The following is a 21,298-nucleotide window of genomic DNA, read 5'->3' on the forward strand; positions in this document are numbered from 1 at the left end:
CTTATCTATATAAACCTGTTGCGGTCCCCATTCCATAAAGTATGCTCAGCGATGACAAATAAAGTCGTAGAGAGTCCCTTTGAAGATTTATTCACCGATTTGAAATTCAATACGTTAATAACCAATTATAGTGATAGGCTTTTAAATCACAAAGAAGGCTATAACTTTGACAATTGGAACTGATTTGCCATCGTCGGACTGCTCGACCCCTGAGCTACGGCTTATCGGAACTCGGCACATGGTCGTAAGGCGGATGTTGACCTAACAATAACGTTTTGGCCCTTACAACGCCACTTCCCGACGTCACTCATGAAACCAACAAGAGGTTGCGAAGGTTTATAATAGGCTCAGAATGGTTGTACTTCCTCGTAGACGCACTCCAAAGCGCCATCGGCTTTGCCTGAAGATAAACCCCTCTCACCTTCAACAAATTAATTTGTGATAACTTTGTCACCTAATTTGGGCCGCTGCCATCTTTGGAAATTGAACGCTGTGTCTTCAGAAGCCCAGCTTTGTGGATGTCATAACTTAATATGATTGTTGGGCGATATAATGTTCCTTATTATAACTCTGCGTCTTATTCATGCCTGGCTAATAGGGATATCCCAGCTTCACAAATAGAGGAACACATCATTATTGGGCCCGAGTAACGTCAAGCGGCGTTTGAAGCATATGGGTTTAGCAGCTCGCAAAGAGGTTTCAAAAACGACATAGGGCATTGTTTCAAGTTTATTCAAATCAAATTGGCCTTAGTCTTTCAATAACGTTGAACCACGATTGATTTTACATGACAGAGTCTAAATACATATTTTCATAACGATCAAATTTGATTTATCATTATTTTTTTACCTTAGAAGCAGCCACATTTATTATCTATTGCGTTTTTTCATAACGTTGAGCAACGGCTGTGTGGGCGGTATCAGGTGCACTATTGTCTAGCTGTGAAATTGTTTCTTGACAAGGCATTTTGTCTGAAGAAGCTCATTTATCTTTAGCGTGAGTTTTGCTTAGGGCGCATTAACACGCCAGCAGCACGAAAAACGTTATCATGCCGGTAATAGCGTCCTTTTATCTGACTGAACACAAATCACTTGTTATAGTGTCGTTATCCAATTAAGGGCAATCATTCATGCGTTTTCTGTTTTATTTATGTGTAAATAACATTCAAGTACTCCTATTGAATGTTTATGAAGCAAATATCTCATGAACCAGCAATCTGAGTGACAATAGGCGCTTCTAAAGGCCATCGACAATACAAGCTTGGTTTAAAAGTATATATATATATATATATATTCTATAGTGTAATTGTGCGCTATCTGAGTCGCTGAGTTCTTAGGACCGTGTACAGAAAGGTTTGGATCAAACGGGTTAATTTTCAATTGTTTTATATCTGACCTCTCCATTTGGAACGTTCTGAACACCATCTGCAATGCAAGGTCTTGTCAAAGGTTTGAGATGCATTTGTTTGATATATGACTGTTAAGGAAGGGCTAAAGACAAGATCTACAATAAAGATCCACAATACTATGATGAGTCTAAGGTTTATGATAAATGTGTTGGATATCTGACTTTCTCGAAGTTCTTATGGCCATCTTCAATACATTACTGAGTGAAAGGTGTATGACACAACTGTTTGGTTTCTGACTAGACCATCTACACAATATAAACTTGAGTCTAAGGTTTAAGTTGCATTTGAAATTTTTATCTTAGTTGCAGAGTTCTAAAAACTATCAAGATTTAAATAATGGAATTGGTACTGGCTTAAGTCTAGAGTCGGCAGAACTGAAAGTTTTGGTTCTGGAATGTGAAACTTTACAACTGAAATGAATCTTTATAACATATTGTCATTTCTACAATAACTACCTTCAACAAAAGCTCTTTACTTTGCATAATTACGATTAGACATGCTCTTTACATCAATTATACAGCATTGCGTGTCCTTTTAATATAAATTATTTGCTTATTCTTTTACGTAGCAAAGGTTAAATAATAAGGAAGTAACAGCAATCGTAGTGTATGCTCTTTGACCTAAATACACGTGAAGATCGGGTTAGAATGGATTTTCAGCAACCCATGCTTGTCGTAAGAGGCGACTAACGGGATCGGGTGGTCAGGCTCGCTGACTTGGTTGCCACATGCCATCGAATCGATGCTCATGCTTTTGATCACTGGATTGTCTGTCCAGACTCAAGTATTTACAGACTGCCGCCATGTAACTTAAATATAGCTGAGTGCGGTTTAAAACTAAACACACACTCACGTTTGACCAGATACATCTTTTAATCGTGAATTTCAAGTAGATTTATATAATTTTACGAAGAATAAATCCCATGTTGTATATATATTTAATCTACAATTTCATTAAATTTATGGAGAAAACAGAAAACATTGACAAGATCTTAACATCAGCAATTAACATAAATCACAATTAGAAGCGTGCTTTATTTTCTTTGAATCAGAAAATATCGACTTTGTTTTTTAATCTGACTTTTTGTCGCAACAAAACAGATTAAAACCTTTAAATAGCGTTGTATCTTATGTAGACGTTTTGTGCAAACAAACCTTGTTATCCTGGTTATTCAAGAATGCTTGGCGCACGAAACGGATAAAAAAACTGGGTTATACAGATGATTAGTCAATATAGACAAACAGTGAGGCATGTGATTTCACTTGGTAAACTCGGGATGATGGAAAAGCCGAATCAAATAGCGGAAAATGCAGAACTTGTTCAATTTAACTCTTGACAGTCGTTTTTTAGGCTCCGCATTTTTTGCTCCGGTGTTACACAAATGTGTCTGGACTTTTTAACTTTTCAGTTTCACATAAAGATACAGTTCAGTTGTTTGGTTAACTCTGTTTTCCTCCTATCTAATACTTGCAGCGGTATTAAAGTGCGTGTAATATTTTTAAACTTATGGTGCTGTGTATACAAAACAATTATGGTAGGTGATGAAGTATGTTATCCAATAACAACTTGAGACTATAAGAAAAGGTTTAAATCAAAACCAAGATCAATGAAGCCGAGGTAGTAGTTCTTCTCTTGAAGAAAATTAGATGATTTTGACATGGTGTCAGAGAGATGGAAATAGAATTTCAGTGTGACTTGCCCTGTATCATTTCATGCTGAAATTAAAGGACGTTTGCACAAAGTATGAGGTATTTGGAACAATGTTATACTACTGGGACGTGGTACCTTTCATGATGAAACCATGAAAACACTGATGTAATGCACATTTCTTCAACGACTGTAACTGTGACACTATTTAGACAAGCTATCAGTTTATGCTGAATGTTAAATTGTACACACATTTGGCAAAGAGCGCATTATTTATTGTCCAGCAAGACAGAGTATAACCATATTCTGCAGTTGTGTAAGTACTAGTAAATTAAATGTATGCATCCATGTTGCATTTATTTATTTATTCATTCATTCATTCATTCATTTATTCATTTATTCATTCATTCATTCATATAACACAAAGTGGACAAGGTATTATCTTAAGCAAAAATTGTCTGTGTAGAGAGCTTGTTATTTTATGCCAAACAAATTTAGACATAGTACATGTATTTAAGTATTCTTTTACTAAACTGTAACTATTGATACCACTTTATGTTTTAACAACTGAAAAGCGAGGTCCAGTTCATCAAGATCTACAGTGAAACCGATAGTGAGTACAATGTTTTACTCTTACATTGCTTTACAAAGTACCAGTTTAGCTGATACGTCCGATTCTATGAAGAGGAAGCGATAGTTCATGCCGAGAATGTGTAACTATTTAAACGGAACTGTCGCGGCAGTCAATCAATATCCTTTTCTAAGGTTTTCACTTTATCAAATATTTGATCATATAATTTTCACTGCGTCGTTTAAACACTCGACGACCGGACTCTCTTCAAATGACGGGTATGTCCCTCCTTGTGATAGGAAGTCTGTGGGACCTTAAGAAAGATGTCTTAACAGGACATCTCAGCACGTAAGAGCTGATGTGGCGCTCTCTCCGACCTCTTTCAAGAGCCGCCATCTCACGGACAATGGCAAGCAAGTGAATTACCCGCAGTTTGACAGTGCAAAGCTAACGCCTATTTAGAGCTTCATTTAGTCTACCAGTTACAACGGGAACATGGGAACGCCGCTAAAACATGCCAACAAAAGAATTGTCAAATTTGTTTCTGAAATGGCCCTTTTCCGTTGGAGTTATTTTAGCGTTAATTCTCCATCACCGTGAGATGCAGTTAACGTCAAATCTGGAGTAACAAGAGTGTTAAAGCAGTTAATCAACCCAAGACTACACAGCCTTGCCCGATGACAGGAAAAGGCAAGGCCATTCTACAAGTAACATTGGCAGGATTTCCGATAATGGGTCTAACACAAGCAGCTGAGTTTATAGGAGCAAATTCGGATAGCAAAAGGTCTTAACCGGATCGAAAAGGACGACCGCAATTTTTGATTCAGTGCGATCTTAAAATTCCAGCATTATTTGAAATTGACAAATGATTGTCACACGTATCGGCGTCTTTGATGTTAATGTCATCCCCCACCCCAGAGATAGAAGCAAGGGGCTGGATCCGCATTTAAATATGGCCATCAATGCCAGCCAATTTCACTACAGCCTTGGGGATTCCTTCATACTGTGTTTCACCGATAGGAAAATTAATTTAATTGGCTCTGATATTATTCTAAAATTGCCCTTTTCAGACGGTATACAAAATCGATTGTATTACACGTGTAAAAAGCAATTGATACGAGCGGTAGGGAGACGAATTAGATGCATGGTTCTGAGGAAGCTTTGTACTATGACTTGATTGTACGTGCAGCTGCACTGTCAGTTTTCAGCTGTACTATTTATAATGAAATAAAGCAGAATCAAACACTGATACTTGCCTTGAACATATTCATGAATCCTTGATTGCTTTGGCATTTAGAGGAAGATGGCGTGGTCAATGAATCTGAGTCGAACTCCTTTTCAAATCCATCCTTTTGATAATACAGATTCATTTGATGTGAGATCTGTGCGTTCAGAGCTGTCGTTTTTGTCCTTTCATAACGTAATGGTTACTTTTAACGGCAGTTTGACATTTTAAATCTCATTTGACACTGAAGAAGTAAATTAATATATTGGCTTGCATAAAGCAGCTGAAGGCAGAATGTATTTAAGTCTTATCTAGACATGCACATGTTTACAATGTCCTCCAATGTGTATTATTACACTGCAGTCGCAAACTAGTGGTTAAAATAAGTGTTTTAATACGCTGCACTCGCTGCTCAATATTGACATTTGCGGCTAAAGTGCATTTATAAAGATTGATAATGGCATTGCACAAGTATGACAATGAGGAATAACTGTGTTTGATACAATAGCTTCGAGATAAAACGAAATGACAATACAATTAAGCTGTGTGTCATGTTTTGCCTTAACATATTACACATATAACACGTATTGCCTGCATTTTGCTGAATTATAACAGAGACCAAGTCACTAAGCCTGGCCAACAGATCTACATATACTCATGCCAATAATGGTTGTCACCCCCTATTTTAATTGGAGAGGGGGGGGGGTGTAACAACCATTATTGGCATGAGTATATTTGATACATCAAACGTCCTTGTGATATACTAAAGGGCAAAAGAAAGTGTACACATATTTAGTTGCAACAAATACAATCATCAAATGATTGTATGTGATGCATGTGAGCCTGTATCATAATTGTGTAATAGGTGTTAAGTTTGGAGTTTCTGGGATTGATTTCAGCCAAGAACTGTTTTGGTAATGTTTGTTATAATATTTGTGTAAAATCCAGATTTTGAGTCTTTAGTTTCGCTCTCCCGGCACATTTGTGACAAATACAGATAGAATTTATTTATTTTAATGAATACAGATATAATATTCACTGGCACGTCACGATTCTTATAATAACTTATATATTGCCTTTATATGATACAACTGTGTGAATGCTATCTACATTGTATCAATATATTGCATTCGTGTGGCACAGCTGTGACAATAACAGATAACTTGTATCAATATATTGCCTTCGTGTGGCACAGCTGTGACAATAACAGATAAAATGTATCAATATATTGCCTTCGTGTGGCACAGCTGTGACAATAACAGATAAAATGTATCAACATATTGCCTTCGTGTGGCACAGCTGTGAATATATTGCCTTCGTGTAGCATAGCTGTGACAATAACATATAACTTGTATCAATATACATGTATTGCCTTCGTGTGGCACAGCTGTGACAATAACAGATAAATTGTATCAACATATTGCCTTCGTGTGGCACAGCTGTGACAATGACAGATGACATGTATCAATATATTGCCTTCGTGTGGCACACCTGTGACAATAACAGATAACCTGTATCAATACATTGCTTTCGTGTGGCACAACTGTGACAATAACAGATAACCTGTATCAATATATTGCCTTCGTGTAGCACCACTGTGACAATAGCATATAACTTGTATCAATATACATGTATTGCCTTCGTGTGGCACAGCTGTGACAATAACAGATAAATTGTATCAACATATTGCCTTCGTGTGGCACAGCTGTGTCAATAACAGATACATTGTATCAATATATTGCCTTCGTGTATTACACACTGTGACAATAACAGATAACTTGTATCAATATATTGCCTTCGTGTGACACAGCTGTGACAATAACAGATAAAATGTATCAACATATTGCCTTCGTGTGGCACAGCTGTGACAATAACAGATAAAATGTATCAACATATTGCCTTCGTGTGGCATAGCTGTGTGAATAACAGTACTGCACACACTCATCCACTCACTCACTCACTCATCAACTGTGGCTTTCAGATACGTTCTGGTTGTATGCCAAAGTCCACCTACCTGAAATGCCAAATGGTAAGGATGGTAAATGTGTAGTCTGTCGTACAGACCCTGAAGCAAATATATCCAAGAAAGCCCACTAAATCTAGAAAATGTGGCAAGTCTAGATTTCCACAGCTTCAAGAAGAAAGTCAATGTTGGTACATTTTCAATTTAAAAACTTTTATTTTCTGTAAAATATGTTCATTTCAGAGACTAGCTGTTAGTCTAGTAAAGGAGTTAACATCACGTACAAGATTTATGTATTTGACATCGACTCCTATATGTGACATCCCAAAGGGATTACGAGCTGGGTTGACTTGCACTCTACGACGTTTGGTGGGTGTACACGAACATTCCACAACATTGGCACTCACTCATGTAACGTTATTCTTCAATGGTATATTTTCAGGGAAATATTGTTCTGTGGTTACTACATCGATGTTGCGATCTCAAACGCACACGAGACCCGTGAAGATCTGGGTTAGAATTGATCTTCAGTAACCCATGCTTATCGTAAGAGGAGACTAACGGAATCGGGTGGTCCGACTTGGTTGCCACATCACGTCATCCTATTCCAATTGTGTAGATCGATGCTCATGCTGTTGATCACTGGATTGTCTGGTCCAGACTCGATTATTTACAGACCGCCGCTATATAGCTGGAATATTGCTGAGTGCGGCGTTAAACAAACATCCAACAAAACCAACGCACACTAAATATGGCAACAATGACGTCACGTCAAAGACTACTTGTGTCACGTCATATTTTCAACGAAGAGTTCCTGTTTCCTTTTACACCATTTTACAAATCTATTTGGTCCAATTTGATAATAAGGTTATTTATTGAAGTAATAGCATCATTTGAAAAGAATATGAACAATAGTTGGTAGTTCCGTATTGAAGTATTTTTATTCATGAGTTTGGTCATGTCCTCCCAAGCCGAGGAAGTAAGGATAGACGATATTTTCATTATACACCAGACATTCCTTGGGGAGAATGATTCCAATATATTATTTATTATTACAATCTGATTAATGAGTAATGTTTAAACTAGGTGAATGAAATAACTTGTAAATACCGTGTTTAATGGTGTGTATGTTAACAGGAGACATAACAGTAATCCTTTAAATTGAATTGTGGACTTTATAGTGGATTGAAGAAAGGTTGAATATATTTACGTGTTAACCCAGCGGTAACGTGTAACTGTATAATACTTACTGTACCGCGGGCTGTATGTAGTGTGTGGATAATGGTCTCAGCTGAAGTGGCCTGTATGTAGTGTGTGGATAATGATCTCAGCTGAAGTGGCCTGTATGTAGTGTGTGGATAATGATCTCAGCTGAAGTGGCCTGTATGTAGTGTGTGGATAATGATCTCAGCTGAAGTGGCCTGTATGTAGTGTGTGGATAATGGTCTCAGCTGAAGTGGCCTGTATGTAGTGTGTGGATAATGGTCTCAGCTGAAGTGGCCTGTATGTAGTGTGGATAATGATCTCAGCTGAAGTGGCCTGTATGTAGTGTGTGGATAATGATCTCAGCTGAAGTGGCCTGTATGTAGTGTGTGGATAATGATCTCAGCTGAAGTGGCCTGTATGTAGTGTGTGGATAATGATCTCAGCTGAAGTGGCCTGTATGTAGTGTGTGGATAATGATCTCAACTGAAGTAGCCTACAGATACAATACTGAACAGAAGTACAGAATATGCAGCAGTTTTGTTTTATGTATTTGTGTTAACTGTGGAAATATGATGACATTGTATATAACGACCACATCTACATTGGATGGTGAAGTAGTAGTAGTAGTAGTAGTAGCAGCAGCAGCAGCAGCAGTAGTAGTAGTAGTAGTAGTAGTAGCAGCAGCAGTTGTGGTGGTAGTATCAGCAGTAGCAGCAGTAGTAGCAGCAGCAGTAGCAGCAGTTGTGGTGGTAGCATCAGTGTTGTGGTAGTGGTAGTAGTAGTAGCAGTAGCAGTGAATTGGTAGCAGCAGCAGCAGTAGTAGCAGTAGCAGTAGTAGTTGTAATGGTAGCAGTATGCAGTTAGTGGTAGTGGTAGTAGTAGTAGTGGTAGTAGTAGTAGCAGTAGCAGTTGTAGTATCAGTTGTGGTAGTGGTAGTAGTAGTGTGTGCAGCCAGCAGTAGTAGTAGTGGTAGTAGTAGTAGTAGCAGTAGCAGCAGTAGTAGTGGCAGTAGCAGTAGCAGTAGTGGCGTAGTGCAGTTGTAGTGGTAGTAGTAGTAGTAGTACTAGTGGTGGTAGCAGCAGTAGTTGTAGCAGCAGCAGTGATAACAATAGTAGTAGTAGTAGTGGCAGTAGTCAGTAGTGGTGGTAGTAGTAGTAGTAGCAGCAGCAGTAACCAGTGGTAGTGGCAGTAGCAGTAGTAATTGTAGTAGTATCAGTTCAGTGGTGATGGTGAGTAGCAGTAGTAGTAGTAGTAGTAGTAGCAGTGCTGGTAGTAGCAGTAAGTAGCAGTAGCAGTAGCAGTAGTAGTAGTAGCAGTGGCAGCAGTAGCAGTAGCAGTAGTAGTAGTGTTGGTAGTAGCACCAGTGGTGGCAGCAGCAGTAATTGTAGTAGTATCAGTTGTGGTGATAACAAAGTAGTAGTAGTAGCAGTGTTGGCAGAAGTAGTAGCAGCAGTGGTAGTAGTAGTAGCAGTAGCAGTAGTAGTAGCAGCAGTAGTAGCAGTAGTAAGTGGTATCAGGTAGTAGCAGTAGTAGTGTAGTAGTGGTAGAGTAGTAGTAGTAGCAGCAGCAGTAGCAGTGCAGTAGTAGTAGCAGTAGCGGTGGTAGTAGCAGTGGTGGTAGTAGTAGTAGTAGTGGTAGTAGTAGTAGTAGTAGTGGTAGTAGTAGTAGTAGTAGTAGTGGTGGTAGTAGTAGTGTTGGTAGTAGAAGTAGTAGTGGTAACAGTCTTAATGGCAGTAATAGTAGTGTCAGTAGCGGTCTTAGTAGCGGCAATAAAGATATGATTTGTGTAAGTGGTAGCAGCTGTAGTAGTACTAGTAGTATATGTTGTAGTGTCATCAGTAGCCGATGTAGAAGTACAAGTAACAAAGGCATCTGTTTCAGTTGTAGTTGTAGCAGCTGTTGTAGCGTTAGTATTGTTGCAGAGGCCGTAGTAATTGTAGCTGAAGTGGTAGTTGTGAAAAGCAGAAATTAGAATCGAAACTACACTAGACTCCCCAACCGTCCCAGTAGTAGTAGTAGCAGCAGTAGCAGCTGTTGTTGTTGTCGTTGTTGTTGTTGTTGTTATTGTAGCAGCAGCGGCAATAGTAGCTGCAGTAGATGCTGTAGTAGCAGAACCTTACATTTTGGAACATTGAGGTCGTATTTCATGACCACATTGCACGCCGCTGTAGACATGACCGTCGGCGTCTTCAACTCTGAGGCCTTCATTATTACTGTCATTGAGAGTTATCCCGCTTGTTTTGCAGGGTGAAGGCTGTTCTGGAGAAGCATGACACGGCGTTACTGATGCTGTTAGGCTTTGGCGGTTTTTCTGTCATCCTGGCACTCATCCATAACGCAGTAAGGAAATACGTGTTTCACGATGAGCATAACCTCGACACGACGTTTGACGCCGGTGGCAACGTTTCTCTCAGCCTTACTGCAGTCACCGTCGCCTCTCAGCTTTTCTGGCCTGGGGATATCTTGCACAGCGCAACTTTGGCAACAAAGGTAATTTTGTAATATCTTATTAACATACGTTTTCTCTTTGATTAAGGATTGTGGTAAAACATTGCATTTACTGTCTTATAGTGAAATTGTGCTCGAAATATACATCTGAGGTGCCTTGGGCAAGTCAGTAACCTGTGATAGAGTGTTTGAATTATGTTTCTATGCACCGTGGGTTTCACCAAAGCATATTTTGTGAAATTATTTTTTCTTTTTATATTTTACATCGGTCTTCGTGATGTTAGTTAAAAGCAGTTCACCCACTCTAATCAAACACACCCACTCTAATTACCTGCTACACAGATGGTGACCATAATATGTCATCGCTTTCAGGGCATTGGTTGGTTGTATATGGTGGCGGTTTGTAAATAATAGAATCTGGACCAGACAATCCAGTGATCAACAACATGAGCATCCACCCAGTTGAGATACGATTGGGATACGATGACATGTGTTAACCAAGTCAGCGAGCCTGGCTTACTGAAGACCAATTCTAACCCGGCTCTTCACGGGTTCCTGGTCATTGATATTTCTCTCTTCAGTAAAGCTGTCACGTTGATTTCTTGTGATCTGAATATCTGAAAGTGTGATGTTGACGCTATTATTGAGAAGTCTAATATTTATCGCCGTCTCTGTGAACCGGGATACATTAAACTACATTTACAACGAACACGCTAATAACGAACTGATGTATATTACGAACCGACGGATATAACGAACTGACGGCTATAACGAACTGATGTATATAACGAACTGACGGATATAACGAACTGATGTATATAACGAACTGACGGATATAACGAACTGACGGATATAACGAACTGATGCATATAACGAACTGGCGGATATAACGAACTGACGTATATCACGAACTGATATATATAACGAACTGACGGATATAACGAACTGATGTATATAACGAACTGACGGATATAACGAACTGACGTATATCACGAACTGACGGATATAACGAACTGATGTATATAACGAACTGACGGATATAACGAACTGACGTATATCACGAACTGATGTATATAACGAACTGACGGATATAACGAACTGACGTATATAACGAACTGACGGATATAACGAACTGATGTATATAACGAACTGACGGATGTAACGAACTGACGGATATAACGAACTGACGGATATAACGAACTAACGGATATAACTAAATATTTTTCCCCGGCCATTTGCTGTACATTTTATTCGAAATGTGTGTAATGAACTACGGTTATAACGAACTAACATTAGTGATCCGTTCGATGGCTAAATACAGTGTCGTTTGGAAGATTCTGACCATATCATAAGCAAGTGTTTATGGATCACGAACAATTAATGATGATGTTAGGTGTTCGCGAAACGACCAGCAGAATATTGGCTTTCTTGTTGGTTGGTTAGTTGTTTAACGCCGCACTCAGCAATATTCCAGCTATATGGCGGCGGTCTGTAAATAATAGAATCTGGACCAGACAATCCAGTGATCAACAGCATGAGCATCGATCTACGCAGTTTGGATACGATGACGTGTGTCAACCAAGTCAGCGAGCCTGACCACCCGATCCCGTTAGTCGCCTCTGACGACAGGCATGGGTTACTGAAGACCAATTCTAACCCACTTCTTGGCTTTCTCCTCCATCAAGCTGACATACTTGACACAAGTCATCGTTTAACGAAAATTTCTGTATTTAATCGACAGCCATCGTGACAGGAGTTAACAAGAATTCGCCATATTTTGGAACAGATAGAGTACACTCGACCCACAATGTGGCAGCTTAAAAATAAGATATTCGGGCCCAACAAATGACGCTGAAAAAAACACAACTTGGCCCCGAACCGACGGTTCAGTATGCGTACCTCACTAAGTATGCCCCCAAACTGATCATAACTGAACTGTTTCTATCGATTTCTGTAATTTTGTCACAAATATGTCACTGATGCCTACCAATTTACATTCCCCCACCTTCAGGTAAAACCATAGTATTCCATTATAGACATGGGCGGCTAATAAGGACAGCGACTTGAGCTAATCATGCACACGGCACTCTGTCCGAGAAGCTTCTAAGAATTAAGTCTACTTAGCCTGGCAATTGAGGCCCATCCAGCTTGCTTTCGTACGACTAATCCTGATTAATAGCGCCTGCCAGTGAAATACACCTAAAAGATTTCTCCCATTCCTCAGCTATCACTTGAGGAAATGACCGCTTTAAGCTTCTGCAAATACACAATCGTACCAGGTTCATGCATTATGAACTGAATAAGCACGAGCATGTTTGAGACAAAGCGTTTACTAGCTCGTCTCACATTTAGCACGAGCATGCCGTTAAGGGGAATTCCCGATTTCTCTGACGTGCTATCGGCTTTTTTAGAAATGTTTAGGCGTTTTCATTACATCGATAGAGATCGTATTGCCGAATAACGCATTTGGTCGTTCTTCGACGGTCACTTTGGTTCAACTCTATATCTTGACAAAAGTATACCTTTCATAAATCGATACCAAGGCAATGTTCCTCCATTGCCATGTGTCATAGCGTTGCCTTTAGTCCTGATTCTGTAGAAAAAGTAGAATGGTTACCTTATCCGATGTTTGAAGACATTTGCAGACCTCACGGATTGTTACTCGTGTCTTTTATTTGGTGAAAGTATTGGGATTCTCTTATTTTGTTAGCCCTGTGTAAGATATCATATGGTGTTTTACACTGGTTTAGCAATATGTCAAGTATAGCATGGAAAAGGCATGGAATTCTATTTGCATTAAATCATATACACGATCTTCATTGTTCGAAACTTTGGCTATACTTTTCCTACAGTCTCAGGGTAAAATGCGTCGTTTCCATGACAATTGTGAACATATTTTGCGTGAAGAACAATGAGTCCTGAAACACTTGTATAAAGACGTAATAACTTAATGTTTGATCAAGAATTATCAAATTGTATCAGAAATTCTCTAAAACAAATACTTTTGTCATTATTAATTTGTCACTTCAAGTTTATTTACATTTTTAAATAAATCTAGGTATTCACTCCGATTGGATACCTCTCACGATCTGTCATTGTAGGTAAATTATAATTTGTGAGTTTTTGCTCAATCTCTACTTGTATGTTTAATCACATCCTCATCTTCCTAAAAGAGCGTTTGGGTTGCTTGGTGGTTAAAGCGTTGGACCCGTGTTCGATTGCCAACATAAGTATATTGTGTGAAGCCTATCTCTGTCTCTGCTGGAATATTACTGAAAGCGGCGTAAAATCATACTCACTCTGAAAGGATCGTGTACAGTTCTTACGGTGACATCCTGCCCAGCATAGTGAGTGAGTGGGTGAGTTTAGTTTTACGCCGTTTTTAGCCATATTCCAGCAATATCACGGCGGGGGACACCAGAAATGTGGGGAATCGAACCCGGGTCTTGGGCGTGACGATCGAACGATTTAACCTCAAGGCTACCCCCACCTCCCCGCCCAGCATGGAACCACCCCGATGACAAAACCAAACAAAGCCATACCAATGATAAGCAAGGGTGTCATACCACCAAGAAGTTTCATTCGACCCGACACCAGCCATTCTTACAAAATAATTGACCCAACAGCATCTTCATCAGCACAATCTGGATGTTATCAAATGCATTAACCCATATGACCCTCATCACGATGCTCCGTATCAGGCCTAATCTTGCTGCCCCCAATTGCACCCGGCGTACCTAAACATTAGGTGGGCACATTGTGCAATCTCAGCACGTGTTGCCGAGCCGGCTACGCCATTGAGGGAGCAAATTTCAGATAATTTCTGGTTATCTTCCACCTTTATCTCGATTCAGCTTTTTGTCGTAACCACAGGTGCCGTTTCCCACTGTAATTGTCATGACACGCTGTGTTCTGTTATTGCCAAGATTCATTTTCCGGATTAAGGGAACGTGGGGTGGTTAGGGAATTGCTGGCAATCCTAGGATGATATTCACATCAGAAATGCTTGCTAATTGTCTGATATAAATTCATAGTGTCTTTACGAACTGAATAAGGATAGTTTACTGCCGGTAAAAACACACCAAATATTAATGCAATTTCTTTTAAGTGTTTTTCGTCGAATTTGGGGTTAAGGATTTAGGAATTTCATTAATATTACGATATAAATAGTGGGAATAAAGGGTATAGACTATGATTGATTGTAATGAAGAACTAAAAGTTGTTAGAAGAAAGAATATAAAGAAAATTTATAAGTTGAAAATTCCATCAATAGTTCAAAGTATCCTCTTCATCAAGCGATTGTGGTCATTGTGTGTCGTGATCATGACCAGACGAAGATGATAGTATTAGTCAGAAAACAGCCAGATATTTGTTACAATTGCTCACCTTATACATATAAACGTCAGTGCATGAACTAACGGATTTCCAACGAAACAGAAAAATATCATTTTTTTGGCGTAAAATAGGTGGCAAAAGTACTTGAATGTGTCCCTGAAAATCAGTCATGACACCAGGTGTTCGCTAAACGGGAACCACGGATCTGACTTTTCAGATGATAATTGGCGGCGGTTTGTAAATAATCGAGTCTGACCAGACAATCCAGTGATCAACAGCATGAGCATCGTTCTGCGCAATTGGGAACCGATGACATGTGTCAACCAAGTCAGCGAGCCTGACCACGCGATCCCGTTAGTCGCATCTTACGACAAGCATAGTCGCCTTTTGTGGCAAGCATTGGTTGCTGAAGACCTATTCTACCCCGAATCTCCACGGGTTGCGAGGTGATGAGAGTTCGGGTAGAGAATAACATACATATAAATACCATATTAGTTTGTTTGTTATTTAGTGTGGTCCTGTTTCTATATGGAAGATAACCCATGGTTCTAATACAGGTATAGAGGCTGTAATTAGTGGGAGTTGACAGAGTTATTTAAACATTGTAGGTTGGTGATTTACAACGAGGCGACTAACGGGATCGGGTGGTCAGACTCGCTTACTTGGTTGACACGTATCCCAACTGTGTAGATCGACGCTCATGATGTTGATCACTGGATTGTCTGACTCGATTATTTACAGACCGCCGCCATATAGCTGGAATATTGCTGAGTGCGGCGTAAAACTAAACTCACTCACGAACACTCTTAGATGATATTATTATGATTATGATGTTGATGTTGCATATTGTACGCAGAATGTAAGCTTATCGAAGCCGGGTGTGCATACCCCTTCCGCGAACAACTGTTGTTGTCGATGATCTGCTCATGTTATTTTCACTACTATACTCCCGTTTACGCCAACTAGAATCTCGTTCGGCAGGTAATCGGGACTGTTTGTTGTCTTATATAGTTTTTAAGCTTTATATTTACTCTACTCAAGTGGACAATCAAATTGGTCATCTGTTGTTATGCAATAACACAAACATCCGTATACATATACACTTTCAAGACCCGTGAAGATCCGGGTTAGAATAGGTCTTCAGCAACCCATACTTGTCGTAAGGGGCGACTAACGGGATCGGGTGGTCAGACTCGCTGACGTAATTGATTGACACATGTCATCGTATCCCATTTGCGTAGATCAGTGCTCATGCTGTTGATCACTGGATTGCCTAGTCAAGTCGCCGCCATATAGCTTAAATATTGCTGTGTGTGGCGTTAAACAACAAATAAACATGTTTGTAAACATACGTTCATCAAATTTGAGATTTGTGTCTTCTTGGATAAGCCTACAGAAGAAATGTTGCTTTATGAGCATCGGTGTAGGTATGAATAAATCATGCTGGAATAACTTGACAAGCTACTATGGCTACTTTATCCTAGTGTTGGGAATTGGTTAAAGTCTCATAACTGATAACTGGTTCTTTACAGCTGATCAATCATCGAAAATAATTGGTTAGCGTCATTTGTCAAATTCTCTTGGTTATGTTTGTTAATGCATAAAACAAAGAAAAAACATGTAGTTCTTTCAGGGTTTTTGGCAAATTGCACACAATGCATTTGCAAATTTCACATTTTTACAGGATGACTGATATGTTAGGAACATAAATTACCTGGACTCTTTAAGATAAATTCAATCATGACTTGGAACGAGCCAGTAGTGCTTATGAAATGTAACAGACAAAACAAACCTTGTGAAAAATATTGTTATTGCTAACAAGTGTTCCAAAATTATTTGTGTTCGATTATGAGAAAACATGATCGATTGCTTGGTCGTTTAGTCATTGCGACCAATCTTCGATTATTTCAATTAATCGGACCACAACTACTTTATTCCCATCCCTTTAATGCAAGGCCCTATATCCATCGATGAGCATCAGGTCTTAAACACAGCGCTGGTCCTCAGAGCAGGGGCAAGAACGCCTTTAACATCATTTCGTTATTGAATGACACGTCATTAAATGATTGAACTGTTACAAACGAAATCACACAGATGAATTATTTCCATCGCTTTATACGTTACTAATTGTATCAAGGAAGCTTTTAAAAATTGAATTCAACACTAATGTTGACTTTGATCCTGATTTCAATATCTCACTGCAAAACGGCTTCAAAAAACATAATCAAGCTAGGCGCCATAGCTGTTTCTACAAACAGCCTTTCGTCTTACCGTGCCGTGTCAGAGCCTATCGCTTTTCGTGTTTATTTGTATCACATTGAAAGCATGAGTGGAACAGAGGGCCTGGCTGTACGTCACAGATCGCTGATAATTCTCTGTTAAATGAGAGCGTAATTAACGCTAGACAGTTGTGTGAGCCTCTAGATTGGCAGAAGGGATCGATGGAGAATGTTCACCATATAATCAGCTGAGACGCGTATCGCGGGGCCACTCAAAGTGCCAACTTATCAACGTCTTCATTGTGTCCGCGTTGTTCCTCACAACGCCACGTTGTGCTGCTGTCACTGACATTGTAGCCTCTCGCCGTATCAGACAGTCGGGACAATCACACATGGCGGTGTGCTTGATGATTTTGTGAATTACGAATTTATTACCTCTATTTACAATTAATTTGCCGGCATTGTCGGTGTCTGATTCCAAGACAGACTGGCATTTGTGAATGTGTTATTATCTTAGTGAAGATGTAAAATAATAGAAGGCAAATACCAAAATAAAATACCAGAATAATGTGGTGATTTGGGTTCACTTTTAAAGGTTCCATATTATGAGAAAAAAAATGAATAGTTGGTATTTTTCCATCACACTGTACAGATCCTTGCCTGCTAATTAAATGGAGATATTGAAGACTATCACGTCCCAGCCTCAGGCTTTGTAGACACCATTGTAAATTAGAGATATTCAAGTTAAAGTCAATGAGGAAAAATGTGGGTTTGTTCAATCAATAGCTGGTGCAATGGCCTGTATTTGTATTAAATCAACTCCATTTCTGAACATTAAATCTGTGTGCAATATATAGTTAAGAAGACAGTACGTGTCTATTGTCCCATGGGATATTTTAGACGTCAGTTTATAGAAATAATGAGTAACCATTTACAAAACAATTATATATGTAATACATTTGTAGAGCGCCTAATATCCACCTCAAAGATATTCAGTGGCGCTAAGGATAAATTCTTACCCGGGTTAACACAAGCTGCATGTGAGACCATCTTATCCGACCGGGTACCCATTCGCTGCTTGGTGAACAAAGGCGATTTTGAATAAACTCACTTGCCTAAGATGAGACCACATGTGTCGCATGTGCTACGTGGTGGGGCAGGACTGAAGTCCCAGAAACTCTCAGGAGTCAAACTAGCAGAGACGGTCACCCATCCAAGGGTAGGAGTGTGTTCGCTGTATCAGGGCAGATATACTGTCCATCGAGGATATTGAATCTGAATTTAAACAAAAGACCTTAGATAATGTCCGGAAAAGACTTCCCCGGGGCCATTGAGTGATCCAACTGACCATTAAGATAGTTGATTGTTGTATGGGGGTTTTGTATGACATCTTCCCAGTGCAATGTATGCACCGTTTTGATACGACAAGCATGGGTTACTGAAGATCAATATTCTAACCCCGACCATCACGGGTAGACACTAGGATAAACCGAAATAATCTTCAGAGTAGAGTTCTCTAGAATATAATATACGATTGCCAGAGAAAAATAAAGACTTGATAATCCGATGAAAAATTATGTCCAGCGTAAAAGGTGAAACAGTGATAAAAAATTATATTTATGTCTTGTTAAAAATCGAGCGGTTGGGCAGCCTAGTGGTTAAAGCGTTCGCTCGTCACGCCGAAGACCCGGGTTCGATTCCCCACATGGGTACAATATGTGAAGCCCATTTCTGGTGTCCCTCGCCGTGATATAGCTGGAATATGGTTAAAAGCGGCGTAAAACTGAACTCACTCACTTGTTAAAAATCAGTGAAGACTTCTAGTCTTCGCGAAAAAGGATAAGCATGATCTGTACCGGTGACACCAAGCATTCACACAATTTGCATTTACAAGTATGCCCATGTTGCCTGACGCCTCACGGTTAAGACTCATTAAAGTATTTGAAACTAATTCAACAAGGGAACGCACAAGTATCAAAGGAGCCATTAAGTCACTAAAGGTGATGAGAACACGCTGGTAGCGAGGTGACCGTGTTATATATAAATGCTCTTGTGTCTGTAAGAGAGACAGACTCTAGGAGTGTGTAACACATGCTCGGAGAGCTGTAATTGTCCTTAGTTAATATACGGTAATAAACTATTTCTGATATGTTTCCAGAATGGCATCGCTGGACCTTTCTGGTATGCAGTTGGCATCATGGCGAACATCTTCGTGTTCCCAATGTTGTCTGTACAGTTCAAAACAAGAGCCCCGGGTGCCAAGACGTACTTGCAGGTGAGGATCTTTCATACCGTATTGCAGTAGTTATATCTCTCACTGTCTATAATAGTCCTATATCTCCTATATTTATGTTTTGTTATATCTTTCACTTTCCGTATTGTGTCTCCCACTTATAGTGCTATATCTCACATAATGCTATATCTCACACATATTTTGTTATGTCTCACTTTCCGTGTTGTGTCTCCCACTTATAGTGCTATATCTCACACATACTATATGCTATATGTCTCACTTTCCATGTTTTGTCTCCCACTTATAGTCCTTTCATAACTATATCTCCGTTATATTGTATTGTCTCCCACTTATAGTGCTATATCTCACATAATGCTATATCTCACACGTTTTGTTATATCTTTCACTTTCCGTATTGTGTCTCCCTCTTATAGTGCTATATCTCACATAATGCTATATCTCACACATATTTTGTTATATCTTTCACTTTCCGTATTGTGTCTCCCTCTTATAGTGCTATATCTCACATAATGCTATATCTCACACATATTTTGTTATATCTTTCACTTTCCGTATTGTGTCTCCCTCCTATAGTGCTACATCTCACAAAATGCTATATCTCACACATATTTTGTTATGTCTCTCTTTCCGTGTTGTGTCTTCCACTTATAGTCCTATATCTCACATAATGCTGTATCTCACACATATTTTGTTATGTCTCTCTTTCCGTGTTATGACGTCGTCATATGAGCGAAATATTCTCAAGCACGACGTTAAGCCCAATTTCACCTCACCTCACCTCCGTGTTGTGTCTCCCTTTTATAGTGCTATATCTCACATAATGCTATATCTCACACATATTTTGTTATGTCTCTCCTTCCGTGTTGTGTCTCCCACTTATAGTGCTATATCTCACATAATGCTATATCTCACACATAATTTGTTATGTCTCTCTTTCCGTGTTGGGTCTCTTACTTAAAATGGGGGCGGTGGGACAGTGGTTAAAGCGTCTGCTCGTCACACTGAAGACCCGAGTTCAATTTCCCACATGGGCACAATGTGTAAAGCCCATTTCTGGTGTCTCCGCTGCGATATTGCTTGAATATTACTAAAAGCGGCTTAAAACCATACTCACTCACTCACTCAGTAGTATAACTCTACACTATATATTGTATGTCGCCCACAGTAAACTACACATGCACCTCTCCATACTGTAACACACCCTTCCTGTATCATATACCCACCTCCCTATTATATGTCTCACACTTACTGTATGTCAAACACATCCCTTACGTTTCTTCATCTGGCGGTATATTTCCGACATACTATGTATCTGTACTATGTGTGCCTAAGTCCTTCTATTGCGTCTAGGGGCGGTGGGGTAGCCTAGTGGTTAAAGCTTTCGCTCGTCACGCTGAAGACCCGGGTTCGATTCCCCACGTCGGCACACTGTGTGAAGCCCATTTCTGGAGTCCCCGCATTGATACTGCTAAAAGCGGCGTAAAACCAAACTCGCTCGCTCGCTCTATTGCGTCTAAGAAATGGCCCTGGTCAACATGATCTGACTTGATACAATACCGACAGTACTACCTACACCTGAACCAGGACACCATGAAGATCGATAAGGCTTTGTATTTTCATGAGACTGTAGAGCTTGAATCTCCAGTCCAGGAAATAACAAATGTCCTTAGGAGACATTTAGACACTTAGAGTAACTGAAACGTTGGGAATACGTCTTCACAAAACATAGACTTTAAAGTTCGTATGTATGCATACTTTACCCTCTTCCAAGTCGCAGTTCCATTGCAGTTTATACGAGGCCTTAACTCGAAGGGCTGGATCTGTAGAAATGTAATTACACTAAATTTTACTACAGGGTAATGATGCCTTTGATCCAGCGGTCAATACTTTCGTGACAAGAGTATTGGAATATACAAGAGCGAGACACGGATCTACTGCAACCCCGTCGGGTATAGTTAACTGAACAAGGCAAAGTACAAAACACTTCATTTGCTCTGGGACAATTAATCGATTGCAGCCTTT

At 39.6% G+C, this 21,298-nt stretch overlaps 1 protein-coding gene across 1 annotated transcript in view; it reads left to right on the forward strand.

The window, feature by feature from the left end:
• LOC124283786 (urea-proton symporter DUR3-like) overlaps window positions 1-21,298 on the forward strand; it is a 50,716-nt gene that overhangs the window by 16,130 nt on the left and 13,288 nt on the right. The window contains exons 2-3 of the mRNA XM_046719810.1: window positions 10,267-10,510; window positions 19,181-19,297. Coding sequence (XP_046575766.1) covers window positions 10,267-10,510; window positions 19,181-19,297 — 361 coding nt within the window. The remainder of the gene's footprint in view (window positions 1-10,266; window positions 10,511-19,180; window positions 19,298-21,298) is intronic.

This window comes from Haliotis rubra, unplaced genomic scaffold (assembly GCF_003918875.1).
Source record: "Haliotis rubra isolate DU_JTF1 unplaced genomic scaffold, ASM391887v1 Scf321, whole genome shotgun sequence".
Lineage (NCBI taxonomy): Eukaryota > Metazoa > Mollusca > Gastropoda > Lepetellida > Haliotidae > Haliotis > Haliotis rubra.